Raw genomic sequence first — 19914 nt, forward strand, 5'->3', positions numbered from 1 at the left:
CAGCCACCCATATGTAACAGGCACCCTTTTCCAGCTCAGTGAAACACATCTACAGCACATGCTGATTGCATGGTTTTCAAATGTTTAGAACATGGTAAAATCAAACTCAGTTTCCTCCTCTGGCACATGGTTACACATGGCTCCTCATCAAGGGCTATTTCCCGGCCCCAAACTGTTTTGCTGATAGAGCTCTACATGGAAAGGTCATAAGCATGATTGTATTTTGATAACAGAAAAAGTGATTTTTCCACATGCACACCATGCTCAAAAATGGCTGATCCAGTAATGCCAGGACTTCCCAAAAGTTGCTTGCAGGTACAGACAAGACCTCGAAAATGTAGGCTCCCCCCCAAAATCAGAAAGTTATGAGAAACTGAAACCATGAGCACTCAGATAGTTTGGTGATGTGGGTGGGTAGGTAGGTAGACAGCTTGTGACCAGTACACTGTGTGACCATACACCCCATATTCTTCATACAGGTAGTGTTATGATACAGATATGGCATAACTAAGATGTGTTATATGCAAGTGAGGTATCACTGTAATGGTTGTGATTTACTGAATATGATTATCCTATTGGTATGCATGTATATTTTCTGTATGTGCAGTTATGAAGTTTTGCTGTGTATGTGTTACTGAAAAATATTGTGACATTGGGAACACCCATAAGCAGCTTTTCAGGTACAACAGAAAAAAGGCCAAACAATGTTAATGGCTTATTAAGGAAATGCACACAAGCACAAGGATTACCCCAGAATCTGTGGACAACAGAAATCTCTCAGAGATAGCACTACACAATGGGAACTGTTTGACCCAGGTCACAGCAAAAGAGGTTTCTAGCAAGTGGGGAGAATATATAAAAGGGAGACAATGACATCATGAAGGTACCTCACTCTCCCTGCAACAACACACCTGGGAACACCTGAAGGGCAAGGAATGAACTGTGGGAAGAGATGGTCCCAGGCTAGAAGGATCTTTAGCTTGTGTATGAAAACCTGGGAAAGCCAAGGACTCTTGAGAGTCTGCGAGCCTGTTTATCACTCAGGGTGAGAATTTGCTAATTTATATCCTACCTATCTAGTGTGTTAATCTCAGTTTGCGGTTTTTGTTTATTTACTAAGGCAATCTCCTTTAATCTGTTGCCTATCCTTTATAATCATTTAAAATCTACCTCTTGTACTTTTTAAACTTTTTTGTTTTAAACCCAGTTTACGTAATTCATAATGGGGGGGGGGAAGGAGCTGTGAATCTCTCTTTCCACATTGAGGGAGGGGGCGAATGTCAATGAGCTCATGCTGTAGAGGTCTCTGTGCAGCGCAAGACAATGCAATTTTGGGGTTTACTCTCCAGAGGGAGAATGCACTTGCATGCTGCGCAATTCCTTAGCTGAAGCCTTCCCAGGCAGTGCTGATTTCAGTGTCTGTGTCTTTCTGCAGCTGGGTGTGTCCCTACCTGTGTGTGCTGGAGGAGGCTTAAGGGCCTGGCTCAGCAGGAGAGGGTGAGGGAGCCCAGGCTGGTGGAACAGGCGGGCTCAGTGATACCCCAGTACATCAGGTGGCACCCCAGAAAGGGGGAGGGGCGCAACTCATCACAGGTGGGTAGGTATGTAGACAGAACTTGTGACCAGTACACTGCTATAATAATGGGGAATCATAGAAAGATAATGTAATAGACCATCAAAATCCCCCCCATACACACACAGGTTCAGAGGAATTATCTTTTCTTGGCTTTTCTGGCTCAAATGCAGCACATACATACATATCACTCTCTCAGAAAGCAACCTAAAGTGGTTTCTACTGAGCTTTCTCTTGCATTCATTTTTATCTGTCTAAGATATTTGTAATGCATCAACCACAATAGTCTCTAGGTGCCATAATATATGCTCTGCCATTACAAGACACCAGAGCTAGGCAACTTGCCTCATCTGAGTGTCTCATCTAATCAAGCTCAGACTCATCATACACCATAAAGAAAGAACCTGATAAAGTTTGAGTTGAAACAGTTCTAATTTTTAGTCATGTCCAATGGGAATGTATTATACATCCAATCACACTAGTAAACGTATTCTACTTCAGACTGTTTTAATTATAACAACTCTTATTTTTTAAAATAATAGCCAATAAAGATGCCCCTAAGGTGAATTTCCAAAAGCAACTATTGTGTAATGATTGCCACATCTTTAGCAGACAGACAGAATAGTATGAGGTTAATTGACTAAAACAATGGTTTTTAACCTGTGCTCCATGGACCCCTGGAGGTCTGTAGAGTATGTCTAACACTTCCAAAGGGGTCCACACCTCCATTCAAAATTTTTTAGGGGTCCGCAAATGAAAAAATGTTGAAAACCACTGGACTAAAGAGTTAACAGAACCAGTTCATTAACCCATTATTTCCCATGTTCCAGTCTCCAATATGGCATATAATGCGTACGTACAAGCTACTTCTCCCTTGACTTCTTTTATATAACTTACATCAGTTCTCTCTCTTTATTAGCTACTGGTTCTCTGAATAGTGGGGATTTTGCTAAATCAGATTTGCCCAATGGATTATATGAGAATACAAAAATCACCAAATGAATGGCTCAACAAACAGTGATGTTAGGACTTTTTCTAAAACTGGACAGAATACATTGCAGTGCCTAGCAAATCAAGACTCTCTCTTGAATTAAGGGATGAAAAAATGGTAACCTTTCCATGGTCTCTTTCCAGACTGTCAAGGTTGCTACCACAAATCAGTTACTTTCCCTAGGTCTCCAGGGTCTGAGCTAGAAGGCACATCTCCTTGGCAATCACAGACAGAAAGAGAAATGAAGTGGCTGTCCGGTTAGTTAATGTTGGCAACTTGTCTAATGCTTAGCTGAAGAGAAGACCAACAAACTTCCAGCAGTCAATGTTTTACAAAAATAACTGAAACCAGTCACTGGATCAGTTGCTTCCTGGGTGCATTCAATAGCAGCTGAAAATCTCTTCTCTTTCTCAACAGGTTTTACACCTGCTGGCAGCATGTATTTTATGTGGCAACTCAGTTCTCCCTGGCAGGTATGCTGAACCCTTGAGAGTAGAGAACTCCCCTGCTTCCCTTTCTATACTTCTTACAACCCTGTTCTATTGCAATCAGTCTCTTTTCAAAGAATTTTTGAGGGGCACAGAATTACCAGCTAAATATTAAGGGAAAAGCACACGTTCCCACTGAGGTTGCCCATAATTTATCAGCTCTGATATCTAGCAAAATGTAACCACATTCTATTGTGGTCAGTCAAATCAGGGCAAGAGAGATGGACTCAGCTTCAGACTACCTAGCTAGTAACTAATGATTTTATAGTTTGCACCCCATTCCCACTAAGAATGGGGGATGAGGCAGCATCTTAGAATCTTTGAGAAGAAAAGCATGTCCTTGAACCATACATGCAAAGAACGTCTACCTCGTCCCTGCTCACAGATGTTGTGCAGGCCCATGAGAATTAGACTGTAATGGCATCTGAGACTCTCAGTTGCTGGGCATAATCTATGTCTGTGCTGTTTAATAAATCACGATTTTAAAGTAAAATTTGACACCATAAATACCACAGATTGTATCCATCATGGCTGCGGGTCCTGAATGCATTCAGGAGGTGTGGATCAGCCCTGCCTTGCTCTTGGAGAGTCTCTCTCCAGGCACTGACTCACCATCTTCCCATCTGTATTTTGTTTAGTTCAGTGGTTTTCAATCTGGGGTCTGCCGACTATATCTAAGATATCCAAAGGGGTCCACACCTCAATTTGAAATTTTTAAGGGGTCCACAAATGAAAAACAAATGGTTGAAAACCACTGAATTAGTTACACAAACTTTTTTTAGTGCAGAAAGGGGGAACAATGGGACTGTGACAGGGTGGGACTCACCCCTGCAGCGCCTCCTGCTGGATGTCTCGGTGAATTAGCTCTTCCAGTCTCTGGAGCGCCCTCTGCAGGCCGGTCTCCCACTGCCACTGGCCCCTGTGTTGCTTCTAGACCCCGGTGCCCTTTTACCTGGGGTCCTGCCCCCCCAGGTAATACCCCACAGATCTGGGTCTCCCCTCCCCAGAGAACGCCCCACCCTCTATCCTCACCTTGCCTCAGTCGTGGGCTACTGCCTGTCACCATCTAGCCCCCGCTCACTGGGGCAGACTGCAGTGTAAAAGCCACTCATCATAGGCAAGGGGTGGTTGGATCTGCTGCTTCTGCCTACCCGTGGGCTGCCCTCTGCAACCCCAGTACCTACTTGGCCTTCCACTAGGCCACAGCCGGGGCGGGGGGGGGGGGTTGTTCCAGGCTGGAGCTCCCCAGCTCCCTTGGCCTTCCCCAGCCCTGCTCCATTCCAGACACCTTCTCTCAGCTCCCTGCAGCCAGGTCCCTCCCTCTCAAAGCTAGAGAGAGACTGTACCTACTTCTGGCTCACTGCCCTCCTATAAGGGCCAGCTGGGCCCTGATTGCACTGGCTACACCTGTGGCTGCTTTCCCATCAGCCCAGCTTTTCTCTGCCCCAGCCCTCTCCCGGGCTGCTTTAAGCCCTTCCAGGCCAAAGTGGGGTGATCACCCCGCTCCAAGGACATTTTAGAATGTTTCCTGACAAGACAAAGCTCAGAGTTCTGACAGAAGGAGCAGCATGCCTGGGGCTGGCCCTGACTGTGTGACCAGTCAGGCCCCTTTCTCTGGGACAGTCAGTTTTCTATTACACAGGAAGGATTTCCACCCCCCTTCCCCCCGCCCTGAATGGATCAAACTTTGGGCCACAGCAGGCTCCCCAGCTAAATATTTTGTTCACACCAAAAAGACACTGAGAAATTTCAGCAAATGTTCTCTGAAATGGTGTTATATTGAAACACTGAGCAAGAGAAACTCAGTACAGCGAAGAGACACCTCCTTTCCCCACCCCCACATGAGGAGCTGCTCTCTTTACCCCACTGTTCCCACGTGTGGTAAACTTTGTTAAGGGACACTGAATATACTCCTTACCATCCAAGGACAGCCAGTCATGCTGGGAGGAAGGCAGGGTTGGTAGAGCTCTGGCTTTATATTCAAACACCACAGAGTTGGAGATGATCTGATTGTTGAAGGCAACTTGCAGAGTCACAAGCCCGGTATCATGAGCTAAAAACAGAGAACAAGTGGTAAGAACAGGGATTTCTCTGCAGGAATGCATGATTCAGTTTTGTTCTACAGCTCTTTTCATATGCAAAGGGAGAGAGCAAGAGCAGAAAGGGCATCTGAGAACAGTGTTTCTGTGCTTTGCACAGCTGAAAAGTCAGAGATGTTTATCAGGTTTATCTAACCTGACGATATGCTGTAGACTGCAGACTCCATTGGCAGATTGACACAGATTACACGTATGTTGGACTGATTAAAAGATTAATAAATAACTCAGTATTTTTTTATCACAAACTTTCCTCTGACGCTACAGTGAAGTTGTTATTTCATGCACATCAAGCCAAATACTAAGCTCCAGTGTAAGGCTATACAAAGCCTCTGCAAGTGCCATACTCGATTAAGACCATAGTTTTTGTAACTTCTCTTTGACATCCCCATGGGAGATGTAAAAGGACAGTAAGTGGAGCTCCTGGTTCCAGTTAGCGTTTAACGTTCTATGCTAAAAGGAAAAAACCAAGATGTTATTTTAAAACTAATTAATTCAAGGCTTCTAAATGAAACCTGGGATATGAGTTTAATAATGCACATCAACTCTGCGAAGTGCTGTTCGAATAATCTATGGCACAACACACAGAGTGGTGCAGCCCATACAATACAAGGAAGCTCTCCCATGGATACTCTGGGATGCGTCTCTGTTGTATTAACAGAAATAGCGTTATACACGTGAGGAGAGCTTCCTTGGTATTCTATTCGCTATTATTACATATAAAACTTACACAGAAACTTTAAATAAGAACAAACTGCTTATAAAAGTGGAAAGAACGATGCTGAGGGCTGAAGCTCCACAGCTGATTGGGCAATAGGTCTGGAGAAAGGGACTGATCCTGATAATCTTCCTGGTTTTACTAGGAACATGGAGGTCAGTTCTCTGTCCAGGCTCATGAAGGACAGGCACACTCTGTCCATGTACTTCACTGGGAGTTCTGTCTGAGTAAGCACTACCTGGGCCCAATGTGGTTTTAAATATTCTTTTAGAAAATAGCTCTCTAACGACAAAAGTGTATTGCCATTGCCATTCTAGCTATGCCAGTTTTCTATTTCCTTCTGCAGTCACTTGCTTTGCTACACTATATTTCTTAATCTATCAATGATCTTAATATCTTTTGTGTCTTTTCACTTGCTGAATATTTTTCTTTTTTTCTTCTTGATCTCTTACCCTGAAAAAGCAATACTTGTCTAATCACTATAAACAGTGCCTGCTTGGGTGGTTTGGACACGTCGCAGCATATATTAAATCTGCACTCTGCTGTTAGGGTTTAAAACATGGATTCGCTCTATTCTAATTAACTTTTTTATTATTTGTATTCAATCTATTTGTCTGTATCTCTGTTATTTTCCTTTAAAGCTCCCCAACTTGATGTGAAAGTAGTTGTGTTCTAGGATTAACCATTCTGTTTTTCTGATTAAATCATACTCTGATTTTCCAGTTTGTTCATCCAGCTTTGTCACTTGTTAGAGCCAGAGGGAGATGCAATGAGTTCATCAAAGGTAAAGGCAATTCCAGCTGAAGGGGGCACAATCTGCAATGCAGAAATGGGGGAAACTGCCCTGGATGAATCCCAGGGCTGGGATACCAGTACCCTAATTCCATTCCAAGTGCACAGAGTCTCTGGTTTTCTTCATTCCTCCTGCCCCATGATATGTTAGTTTGAGGCATACCCTGCAATGACACACAGTCTACCATGTAACACATCAGGGAAGGATGTAGGGAAATCATCCTCACTGGCCTCTCCCCTTAGAGTGAGTCAGGATGTCTGCCCATTTGCAGCACAAGAAGCAGAAGACCCCAGTCTCTTGGGAGAAACTTATCTTTTAGTTATAATATGAGTGAAGTGCTTTAATGATGCAGGAGGAGACAGTTCCCTGATCCACAGAATTCGCCATCTTACTAGTTCACACACAGCTTGGCGCCACGAGATGGAGACAGTTGGGTGAGAAAGTGAGAGATGCACCAAGGATGGCTACCAATGGCAGAGAAGGTGAGCATCTGGAGGAGAGGAAGCAGCTGAGGTCACCAAGACTTTAGTGCTGGTCTACATGGTCAGCTGGTGCACAGCAAGCTAGTGTGCTGTGCATATACACCCAGCTAGTGTGCTGTGCATACACACCCTGGCTTGCTGCAGAGAAGAAAGCCAGGCTGTACGGGCGAGACTCAGAGAAGGCCCCACATCGAGAGATGAAGCAGCAATACTTGTGGAGTCAGAACGTGATGGATCAGTGCCAGGCCTTAATGGCACCACTTTTGCAAGCATCGCCCTGCTAGATCACCCCCATTTCACTGACAAGTCAACTATCACATCAGGCCCATCACATTGTACACTGGCCAGGACTTGCTGTGGCTAGCAGTGAGGGCCAGAGAGCTGTGCTGGGCTCAGAGGATTGTTCACAGAACTGCTGCACTATATGTACAACTCCACAGCTATAGCTACAAGTCCACAGCTATTGTGACTGCTCTGCAATGTGACCTAGGTGTACATCCTCTCCTTCACCCCCACCTTCCAGCTGCTGCTCCCCAGAACATTTACTAAGTGTCATGCATCTGACGAAGTGGGTATTCACCCACGAAAGCTCATGCTCCAAAACGTCTGTTAGTCTATAAGGTGCCACAGGATTCTTTGCTGCTTTTACTAAGTCTCCATTATTTCTCCTATTCATTTCAGTAAGCTGGGTAAACACATATGTTGACGCAGCTCTCTGCTGAGTAACCCATGGTTAGGTTCATGCCCTGATACTCGCTGCCCGGCTGGCTGAGCTGAGTCCAGCCATTATATCACCAGCTGCATGAGATGGGCATACCTTACCTGGGCAGTAACAGCGTAGCACCCCTGGCTGAATTAAAGACGCAGGCACTGAGATCTGATCAAACAGACAGCTGTAGTTATTGCTGGCTTCCTGCCAGGGGCCTGTGATTAGGACTTTCACTCCTCCCTACAAGGAAAAGGACAGAAAAGAGAAGAAATAGCATTACAAAGGAAGCATTCCCCAGAGTGGTGCATGCACTTAAACTTGGAACCATGGGCCAAAAAGAGCATCATGAGAGACAACAGAAAAACAGGGCCAGGAAGCAGGAACCTGCAATACAGGCTGACATCCAGTGCTGACTCTCAGTGTTGCCAAGTCACTAGCTAAGTGTCTCTGCAACTGACATTGCTCTGGTTATGTCACTGCATGGGTTAGCAAGGGCCTCATTGCCTCAGGCCTTTATAGTTTCATGATCAGATTGTCTAGAGTACCCTTGGGCCTCTAAATCTCATCCTGGGGTGCAGGGTTATTCCCTAGCAACTTTCCTTCTCTTTGCTCCTCCTGCACCCCTCTCCCAAAAGGTATAACCATGTGCTGTGCTTCACTGCATTGACCACAACAGACTCTGCACTGCATGCTGCTGCCCTCAGCGCTTAATGTGCGCCTGGTTGAAATAGGTTGCAGACATGCAAACAAAACTTCTACAACTCAAGTCAGGCGGCTGAGCAGCATACATTTCAGCCTTGCCTAGGGGATGGGGAGGAACCCCTCTGACTGGCAGCTTTCCTTTTTGCCCTGCCTCCTGAGGTGAAAGCAGCCAATCAGAGATGCTGAGGGAGTGAGGCGGGAGCAAACAGAGCACAGATGCTGAGGGTAGTTCTGCTCCCTCCTTCCCCTCCTGTGCGTAAGGGGAAGGCTTTTCTGCTCCTTTCCCCTCCTTCTCTCTTTCCCTCCCTGCAACACTGTGAAGGGGAGCGGGGACCTCAGTGCAGCCCCCACAGACCTAGGAGAAGGATGTGAAGAACCCCAGGAGCTGCAGGAGAAGTAGAAGTGGGGCTGGAGGCAGAACTGATGTTGGGGGGGACAGGCAGATGTGATTTGCTTTCATTTCTGTAGAAAATGATGGACTCCCACCTTTTTCAGACTACTTTAAGCACTGGCTGCCCTGACTGCCACCATCTATTCTGCAGAAACAATAGGGAAGTCTTGAGTCCCTCCTAATGATAGTGGAAGGTCACCCACCAAACACAGCAGAGCCCACAACACGTCACATCCCAAGCCGTGCCACACACCAGAACTGAGGGTAGATCATGGAGTTCGAGTGGATTGGGGGGAGGATAAATGAAATCTGGCTCCTCTATGGGGCAGGGACACGGGTGCAAATCACCAACAGCTTCCATCGGACCTGGAACTAGGGATCTAGCTGGATACGGAAGGACACAGATACTAAGACACTTGGGGTCCACAGAGATGGTGTTGTGTACGTATCTAGACACACAAACAAATAAATATGCTGCAGTGGTGTGTCCCACCAGGGACTTTAGAAATTTGGGTCCAGCCTATTTCAGACCTTTCCGCTTTCCCTGTGAAGGCTCCAGAGAGCACTGTGTCTATGCCACACATCTGATGGGGGAGGGAAAATTCAAGTTAATGATGTGGCCTTGTAATGCACACAGGTGAAAGGAGGCACCAGTGTTGTTCTTTCAACCACACTGTATTAGCTCTGCCCAGAGAAAAGCCACACTGAGCCCTTCACAGATACTGCTGCTAGTGAAAAGGACAGCTTTACGGGCAACTCTGCAGAGAACAAACGGCTTCCGGGACACGGAGTTGTTTTTTGTGGCACCAAATGAGCTGCAGTTTGAAGCACCTGCCAATGACATTGGAGGTTGTGTATATAAAATGTAACAGGTGTGCACCACACGTAGCACTAAATGAGAATGGCTCAGCAAAGCAAACCAGCTCTTCCTCCACGAACAGGTGGGCTTCAGGCAGCCTGGACTTCTGTTTCAGACATGTTCCTATTAAGCCCCAGTTTGATTAATAAGGCATCACAACTCCCTTTAAGACACATCAGTATATCAATGAGTATCAGACTCAGTGTACAAATAAGGAAACTGAGGCACAGGGAGGAAGAGATGTGTCCAAGGACAACAGAGTAAGTGGCAAAGTTTGTAATAGGACCGAAGAGGCTGATGTATTATTATCTATATCGCAGTAGCACCTTGGAGCCTCAGTCATGGAGAGCGTGCAAGGTGCTCTAGAAACGCAGAATAAAGTCATGGTCCCTGCTCCTGGCACTGTAACCCACCAAACCAAACGCCCCTGCTACAGCTGGGACTGGAACCCAGGAGTCTGGATTCCCAAGCCCCTGTTCTAAGCATCTAAACATCTCTTGCAAGTGCACAGTAGCACTGCTCTGCCATGCAGAGAGCAGGCAACTTCCCCAGCTATCCTAGGCCATGGGGCCAGGCAGGGCTTGATCCAAAAGTAGCCCCTTCAGTTTTCACTCAAACATCCCCCACTCCCTAGCTCTCAGTGTCCTTGTGTTTGAGGTAACAGATCCTCTGGCAACGACGGAACATAGCTCTCTCCATGCATCTGCCATGGCCAGCAGAGCACAACGGTTGTCTCTGGTGCCAGAGGCGGAGTCTCCTGATGACCCAGGAGTGGAAACACTGTGCTTGAGTTTCAGTTTTGGATCTCTGTCTGTTTCAGGGATGCTGTGCTGGCAATCAGTAGAGGGAGCCAACTGCCTGTGGCTCAGGCCTCAAGAAGGGCTCTTCTCTCCCTGGTCCTTTTGGTTCAGGAGCTCAATGCTTCCCAGCTGCCCTGAGGGAACCGCGCTGGTTCTGTTCCTCAGCTGCACCTCTGCTGGAGGTCCTACACTTCCAGGGGAACAGCTTGGACAGGCATATGGGAAGAGGGCAGAAAGGAGAATTCCCTCCTCTTGGATATTCAGCTTGCAAAGTATCTCACATCTATCCAGTAGATAAAATACTGCAAGGTTATATTTAGGGGACGGGGAGCCCATTCAAAAGTTGAGATGATCTAACAAAATCAAGGTGTCACTGCCACCTGATGACCTGCCTGGAGTGCTGGGTAGCAAGTATCTTTAAATCTGCTGCATCCAGACATTTTTCTTATGAGAAGGGTTTCCTCCCCAATATAAGAAAGTGAAGTTGAAGACCAGGGTTCCTGAAATACCGATGGGGAGCCTCATCTGTGACATGGTTCAGGCTGACATAAGCTTCCCATTGCGACCCCTTACTTTGCCAAACCAAAACCAATCTGCTGGAAATGGCATGGCTGTGGACTTATGCTAGAAGCATCAGCTGGGCCACTGGATGAGCACACTGCTAAAAGAGCACTCCAGGAAGACACAAGGCCATTGCGGAGAAGCTAAATTAATTCTCTGCATTGGTCTTCATTGCAGAGGATGTGAGGGAAAATCCTATGCCCGAGCCATTCCTTTTAGGTGAGAAATCTGAGGAAGTGTCCCAGACTGAGGTGTCAATAGAGGAGCTTTTAGAACAAAGCGATACATTAAAAAGTTAGTCACCAGGACCAGATGGTATTCATTCAAGTGTTTTAAAGGAATTCAAATATGAAATTGCAGAACTACTAACTGTGGGATGTAACCTATCGCTTAAATCAGCTTCTGCACCAGATGACTGGTGGCTAGCTAATGTAATGCCTATTTTTAAAAAAGGCCCCAGAGGTGATCCTGAAAATTACAGCCTGGCAAGCCTAACTTCAGCACTAGGCAAAGTGGTTGAAATGACAGCAAAGAACAGAATTATCAGACACAGAGATGAACATGTTATATTGGGGAAGAGTCAACACGGCTTTTGCAAAGGGAAATCATGTATCGCTAATCTATTCAAATTCTTTGATGGCATCAATAAACTTGTGGACAAGGGTGATCCAGTGGACACAGTATACTTGGACTTTCAGAAAGCCTTTGACAAGGTCCCTTACCAAAGTCTCTTAAGCAAAGTAGTCAGTCAAGGGATAAGCGGGAAGGTCCCCTCATGGATCAGTAACTGGTTAAAGGCTAGGAAACAAAGAGTAGAGATAAATGGTAATTTTTCAGAGTGGAGAAAAATAAATAGCAGGGTCTGCTGAGATTCTGTACTGAGACCAGGGCTGTTCCTAAATGATCTGGAAAAAGGGGTAAACAGGGAGGTGGAAAAGTTTGCTGATGACATAAAATTACTCAAGATAGTTAAGTCCAAAGCTGACTGTGAAGAGTTACAAAGGGATCTTACAAAACCGGGCAACTAGGCAAGAAAACGGCAGATGAAATTCAGTGTAGATAAATTCAAAGTAATGCACATTGGAAAACATGATTCCACCTATACATACAAAATGATGGGTCTAAATTAGCTGTTACCACTCAAGAAGAGATCTTGGAGTCATTATGGATAGTTCTCTGAAAATGTCTGCTCAATTTGTAGTGGCAGTCTAAAAAGCTAGCAGAATCTAAGGAACTATTAGAAAAGGGATAGCCAATGAGATAGAAAATATCATAATGCTGCTATATAAATCCATATGTAACAAAGTGCTTGGAGGCCCAGGTGGCCTAGTGGTTGGCATACTTGATGGCCCCTTGTTTCCCTGGTCAAGGTGCCTCAGTCTTTCAGGCAGTGGAGCTAGGACAGTGGTTCTCAAATTACTGTACTGTTCACCCCTTCCACATAGCAAGCCTCTGAGTGCGACCCCCCTTATAATTTCTTTATATATTTAACACCATTATAAATGCTGGAGGCAAAGAGGGGTTTGGGGTGGAGGCTGACAGCTTGTGACCCCCCCATGGAGTAACCTCGGGACCCCCTGAGGGGTCCCGTCCCCTAGTTTGAGAACCCCTGGGCTAGGAGGTCCTAGGCCCTCCCACTTCACCAGGTCCCAGCCCAGGGACCTGTGTGAGATGACCACCATGCTGGTGGGCAGTTTCTCCAATTCATCACACCATGATACACCCACAACTTGTCACCCCACCTCAAAAAATATATTAGAATTAGAAAAAGTACAGAGAAGGGCAACAAAAATGATTGGGGTACAGAACAGCTTCCTTATGGGGAGAGATTATAAAGACTGGGACTGTTCAGCATGGATAAGAGATGACAAAGGGCACCAAAAGTATAACTGAGTTCAAAATGAGAATTAGGTAGGTTCATGGAGGACAGATCCATCAATGGCTATTAGTCAAGAGGGTGAGGGCTACAATCCCTGGCTCTGGATATCGTTAATCCTCTGACTGCCAGAAGCTTGGACTGGACAATGGGATGGATCACTTGATAAATTGCCTTGTTCTGTTAATTCCCTCTGAAGCATCTGGCACCAGCCACTGTTGGAAGATGCATACTGGACTAGATGGACCATTGGACTAATCCAGTATGGTTGTTCTTATGTAACATTTTTCTGGAAATGTCTAGTCAAAGTGTCTGGGGGCGAGCTTGCTTCTTGCATTTATTCCTCAAGTTTATTTGTAATGGCTTCAGCCTGAAAGGGAGTAGTTTGTGCCAGGGGAGTATTTGGCAAGCACTGTACTGCTTTTTTACAAATTTACAAATAGGAAAACTGAGAGTAGGCCCAGATTCAGCACAACAGGTGCCAAATGACTTGCTTGAGTCAGTGCTCTTTCTCCGTCTCTCATTTTCGTCAGCTATAAACTGGAATAATAATACATCTCATGTAGAAAGCTAGAAACCTCATTTTACTAGGTTCCCTCATTGAGCAAATCTTCAATGTTTTAAAAACCCTAAGGAAGTTCTCAGGCAAGAAATGTCATTAATCTGGAGTTACAATTGAAAATTGCAAAACAAAAATTCACCTTGCCTTTCAGTAATCCAGCCCACCCATTCATCTCTTTGAAGAATGTTTCGGTTTTCTCTCTACATAAAAGCTCTAAATTTCCAGACATTCTGAATTTAAGGTTCAATTAAAGGAGCAATGGCACATGTGTTACCAAGGGCACCCAAGTAGCTGTGCCCCTTGGATCACCGCTTGAGAACACCAAGAATCTTGGAAATAATGTGGTCTTTAGAAAACACACTGTGTATTCTCATACTCCTCCAGTTTAGGCTTAGTGACTCCAGAGGCCCCTCCACCTCCACACACACCCACTAGCTCATTCTGCCCAGGAAAGAATGACATCAAAGACAGGACTAAAGTGTCAGTGCGGCATATCTCAGTGGAATAAGTGCGAAGCAGGCCAAAGGGAAGTGAGTGGAGCAGGGAGCAGAAGAGCAGAAGGAAAGGGGCAGGGGAATCTTGACTCCTCTTCTCTTTTCTTAGTCCTGGAGAGCACTTAAGAACTCACCTGAGTGTCAGAATCTCTTGCATTCACATTCTCACCTTTCCCAGAAACACGCCTTTCCTTGCCCCCTGCACACACATTTTCAGTAGTTCAATATCCAACTCTATGACATCCCTCCACCCACAAAATCAAATCACCTACTTTCCCATCTTTGCTCTTCTGCTGAGCCAAGAGGGTAAGGGGCTCACGTGAGGCTGTGGGAGGAGTTACTTCCTTTGCAGACCTCTCTGCATCAATCATCCCAGAATCCTTTGAGAGAAAACCACTTGCATCATTAGCTGCTTTGTTCCCAACATTGCTTCCTTCCCTTATAGTTATTTATTTTATTTCCCAAGAAACGATTTAGGGTTTGTGGGACCCCTGAGGAGAGACCCAGGGCACAGGTTTATCAGGTCACAATCTGTATGGGTGGGTGAGTGGATCCCAGGAGCCAAGGGTGTAGAGGAAGGGCATACAGCAGACAGCCACAGGTCATGGATGCTGGGAGCTGACAGCCAGACCCCCCTGAATGAAGGCAGCCAGAGCGCACTCACTGTCCTGAGCCATGCACACAGTCTGCTTTTCTTTTCTTCCCATTTGGTGTTAGTGGCAATAAAATGCATGGGCCCCTTTAAAGGGCCCAGTCTGGCTATACAAGCTCAAACATGTTAAGGGGTCATTGTGGCCTGGCCCACGCCAGGGCTGAAGGTTTACTACTGATGCCTTATGTGCATTCAGCACGTTTAAATACCTCCTCTAGGATGTCTGCTTCCCTCATCCTCAATGCACACACTGCTGCAGTGGGGCCCAGTAATGGCCCCTCATGACCACTCCACTGGAACCCACAGGAAGGAGCAGTTACTGTGTAACTACTACAGCAACCAGAAACAAAGCGAAGCAAAGTGCATACTGACCTCCAGGGGAGCATCTTCTCTGCACCCTCCTGTGCTCCGGTGGGAAGCACCTCCTCTGTTGACCCTGCAGCCCCAGACTAAGCTCACGCTCCATCACACACGCTCTAAAATGGGCCACAAATAGCGCTCCCCTCTGGGAGGGGCCGTACCACCTCCACATTCCCTCAGCAGCAGCAAACAGGGTTCCCTGTTGAGGGCATAAGCTGGGCAACAGCATCTCTTCACAGCTTAGGCCCAGTCATTCCTTTCCTCTTCCTTCTGGGCCAGGTAGGTTTGCAAGCACCAGCTGAAGCCCCTCTCCTAGCCACATAAACCCTCCTTGTTCGCGTCCACGACTGGAAAATGGGCTTTACTGTTGGCTCTGCTCGGGGTTTCACAACCAGAGGGGCAGCGCACCCACCACTCAGCTAAGCACGATTCCTTAGCCCGGGTCCTGCCAGCCTGTTTGTCACCCCACCACAGGTTCCCAACGCCCATGGAGCAGGCCACACCAAGCACTTAGCCCCTCACAGTAACGTTCCCCGCATCCAAATCAGCCTCCCAGCTGTTGAAACAGGGATCCGGGTTTGGCTGCAGTTGTGAGCTGCAACAGTGACATCCAGTGGCCGTTAGGTGTACTGCACCATGCTCAGCCTGGCAACAATGTCTCCTCCTGTCTCAGGCCCACAGAAGCCTTTCATGTGCAGATGAGGCAAAATTTGATTGTAAAGGTGGGAGACTGGATCTGAGTCAGAGCTAGAAACGTGTTACTAATCAACCTAAGGAAAAATATTCTTCCGAGAGGTGGTTGTGATGGGCAAGATTTAGCTGAGTTCTAGAGAAAATGACATTGCAATAGCTTCTTCCAGTTAGATGGTGGTTTCAGCACTTTACATACAACAGTCAAAAGTTCAAGTTCCTCTAGCAACTGTAAGGGGTCACCTTGTAAACTCTTTGGGGGCAGGGATTGTGGTTTTGTGGTGTTTTGCACAGCACCCAACAGAGCAGGTCCTGGTCTGTGATGAGGACAGCTAGGTACTGCCCCAGTACACATAACAAGTAATAATACATTGTATAAATATAGTTAGGCAGACATCTAACAAGTCACCCAAACAAATACAGATGTCCTAGGAGTGATATGCTTAAAAGTAGGTTGCTGTGCGAACCTTAACTTTTGAATTTCCTGTTTGTTATGCTTTTCCATTCTCAGCCTTAGCAATACTGCACTGAAGTTGTCTGCACTTAATCTTTGCTTTTAAAATAATCATTAGCAGCATTTCTGAGAAAGGTTTTCAGATCAGTTTGATGAAGGATTACTTTGATGAGGAGAATTCCAGCAAACAAATGATGCAGGGATCCCTGTAGCCTAAAGCAGCTGGACTTCCTATCAAACTGGAGGAGAATTTACTCTCTCTCTCATAGCTGAAGGCTGAAGCTTCTGTGCAAGTCTATTACACAAAAGATGCATGTTCTATAAAACCCCTTTTCCTTTAGAAGTCTCCCATTCAGGCACCAGCCTGTCCTAACTCTGCTTATTTTTAAAACAGCTGGCAAATACAGAGCAACAAAGTTCCATCCACTCCAGCTTTAGGTTTAAGGTAACAGCATGCAGCACAACGTTACCTGTGTTGTATTAGAGAAGGGTCTATAGAGATCTTGCATGTTGGGAGCAGAACACATACAGCGGCCTGCTGCTTGAGCCAGGGGTCAATGACCATCTATAAAAAATCCCCAAGTCCTTCTTCAGTTTTTAAAGAGAGACTGTGTTTTTAAAGAGAGATTCTCTTCAGATTCTTTGGGTTCCGATGAACAGAAACTGGGAGTATCTGTATCTCCCAGCCCTCTCACACTGAGGCAGGGACGAGGAACAGCCTCTTGTAAAAATGAGAAGAGCTCTTTAGTAATCAGATGCATAGGCAGGGTTGCATTTGTTTTCCAAGGAGACACTGCTTTATTTAGCTGTTCCTGTGCTGCCCTCCAGTGGCAAACTGCAGGAGAGACTCTCTAAGATGGTTTAAAGGTGCTTGGTTACTATATAGTATTTGTATTCAGCACCACAACTGTAGAACGCGCATTACTGAGAGGATAAGGCATAGTCCCTGCTGCAAGGAGCTTACAATCGAGGTTACATACGACACAGCAGGACACAAGTTGAGTGGCTATCTAGCTCAGCAGGGACAGGGGATTCTGTTTGTCCACAAGCATAGCTAGCTATTTCCGTTTTGAATCCAGAGCCCAGACACTGGCACTGCTGGGACACAGCTGATAGCTGGAAGGGCATTCTGGGTAAATGAGAACACCTACCATTGCCTTTGCTTTACAATTTCCCTTTTCAGCATGGACAGAACAGACAGCATTTACAGTGGAGAGGGGTTCCCTAGGGCACTTTGAACTACCAGAGCGATGCATCTTACCTGCTGCTGCAGCTGGCTGGTGGCTGCTAAGATCTAAATGGTTTTTCATGTCAGAAGTTTTTTGATTTTATTAAATTAATTACAGCAAAAGAGTATTTTATAACAGAGTGGTGATGGGATCACAGCAGCCTTTCCTGCATGTCTGAGTCTCAATCCTTCCTGCATCATCAGAGATCACTCAGGGCACAAACAAGGCACCATCATCCCTGTCTATTCTGAGTCTCTGTTTACATGTCCTCTGTGTTGTTAAGTCCCCTAAGTTTTCCCTCTCTAAGTGCTGTTCAAAGGAGGGATTGTTTCGATCATCAACTTTGCGTGTTCTTCCAGCTGCCCAGCAGAATGACAGAAGCTCTGGCTTCATTCTTAACAGAGCTCACAAAAAACTGCAGGTAAGGACAGTACCTTAATAACCAGGGCTTAATTTTTAATGAAAGAGGTGCTGGGGCTCAATCAATTTTTTTTACTTTCATAACTGGTGCAGCAGGCCCAGAGGTGCCAGGGCTATTAACTGCCAAGCTAGAGGTGCCAGGTCTCCAGCACAAATTAAGCACTAGCAATAACGTGAATTCATATTTAGAGATGATGAAGTAAGCCTGGCTTAACGTAGGACCTTTCTTCTGGTTCAGATGAGTTCAGCCCTTTCAACAGCTCTTGGCCTACACTGACGGGTCTGGCTAAAGAGCTCAGAAGCTTCTCTGCTGGGCCCTGCTGCCAGTCTAAACAGAAAGCATCTGCGCAGTTCACTCTGGGGGTTTCCCTGACTCTCATGTTCTGAGATTTCCCCTCAAAATGTTTGGAGAACAGGCCAAACCAACTCTAGCCATGTCACTTCTGAACACACCAAAGAGTAACTGAAATGCTAGGAGCTCATGTACATATGTTTGGATTGACAGAAAGTGACTTTGGAGGATTTTAAACTCAGCTAAAATAATGTAACTGGTCCATTAATCCATCTGAACTGAACTTTGCAATATGTTTTCTACATGACTCTTCATTGTCTCTGGTTGTGTTACTGCTGGGCTGTTGGTAACTACAGGAGAATCATGTTTAAAACAAACAATGACAGTAGAAAAAGGAAAGAAGAATATGAGGGTTTTCTATGACTGTAATAATATCCCCATCAAACAGCCTGAGACTGACACACGTGACAGTGATATCTCAATACTTCCTCCCTGAGGCCTCAATCTAAATCCATGGAAATCAGTGGGAGTCTTTCCCCAACTTCAGAGAGCTTTGGAAGAAGGTACCTGTGAAAGAAGAACTGGGGAATAAAAAGGGAAGAACAAGATGGATCATCAAATCCCCAGGAGGGACACACAGGCCATAAGAAAATAAAAGATGATATTTGTTTACACTTTTTATTAGCATTAGGGTTTGAGTTTATCCGATGTTTAAAGAGTTCCCTTCACGGGTGACTAATCTCACTGAAGCTATGAAGCAAGGGCTCTGACAGCAAAGCATTTTTTCTATTGTGTTATGCCAACAGAAACATTTATTATGAAAACTTGTTGCAGGCAATTTGTGTTCAGGAAAAAATGATTTTCACCTTGGCAACTCTTCCAGCTCCACTGAGAATCCAAACAAGGCAAATCCTACTGCACACACTGAAGCACAGTCATTTCAGTGTCTGTGGAAACTCACTTTCAAGCAAATATTAATTGCAAACTGAATGGTAAAACGAAATGAAAATGATTATTATGATGAACCCAACAATCCTAGATTCTTAGGTTCCTGAAGCACCAAAGCAGAGTATGTTTTGCAGATGCAGAGAGTTAATTTTATGGCTTTTCTCACTCTTTGATTATTTCACAATGAAAACTTGCTAATGGGTTGCTGATAAATGTGAAATGCAAAGTACGTAATATTTTTATGATGTGATTATGGCAGCCAGAACACCAGAAAGCAAAAACGTAAAGTTCACCACAAAGGACAGCATTAAGATGCACTTCTGAGTGGTTCTTTGTTAAATGGGATAGTGATCTGGGCCCAGTTCCAGGATCACACAGCACACCTGTCTGTGTGACCCTCAGAAAAACCTGCCTAAAACGAAGAAAACCCAACAAGTCTTTCTTAGAAGAATAATGCCACCATGGCTACATGAACTAACACAAATTCTGGCTTGGGCCTTTCCAAATGCCCTCAGAAACAGAAGAAACAGATATTCTTGGCAGCTTTGTGCTGGAACTATTGCAGAAGGTGAACTCTGAGGAATCCCTACAAATCTGGAACACAAGAAAAGCAGCACAGGAGCAATAAAATAGCAATTTGGGACCTGTTCCCAGTGGGTACAAATGCAAGAAAAAAAATTCTCTCCATATCTCAACACTGTATATAACAAATATTGTATATCAGTAAAGAAAATTAACATCTGAGGTGATGTTTTGAGCTGCTTGGGAATCAAG

The 19914-nt window shown here is 45.4% G+C and overlaps 1 protein-coding gene across 8 annotated transcripts in view; it reads right to left on the reverse strand.

The window, feature by feature from the left end:
• The window catches only part of CAMTA1 (calmodulin binding transcription activator 1), an 863171-nt gene that overhangs the window by 91788 nt on the left and 751469 nt on the right, over nt 1–19914 (reverse strand). For all 8 annotated transcript variants that reach the window (XM_050931581.1, XM_050931584.1, XM_050931583.1 and 5 more), the window contains 2 exons: nt 7964–8090; nt 4971–5105 (listed from right to left, as the gene is read on the reverse strand). In XM_050931581.1, coding sequence (XP_050787538.1) covers nt 4971–5105; nt 7964–8090 — 262 coding nt within the window. The remainder of the gene's footprint in view (nt 1–4970; nt 5106–7963; nt 8091–19914) is intronic.

Source organism: Gopherus flavomarginatus, chromosome 21, assembly GCF_025201925.1.
Source record: "Gopherus flavomarginatus isolate rGopFla2 chromosome 21, rGopFla2.mat.asm, whole genome shotgun sequence".
Classification (NCBI taxonomy): Eukaryota; Metazoa; Chordata; order Testudines; family Testudinidae; genus Gopherus; species Gopherus flavomarginatus.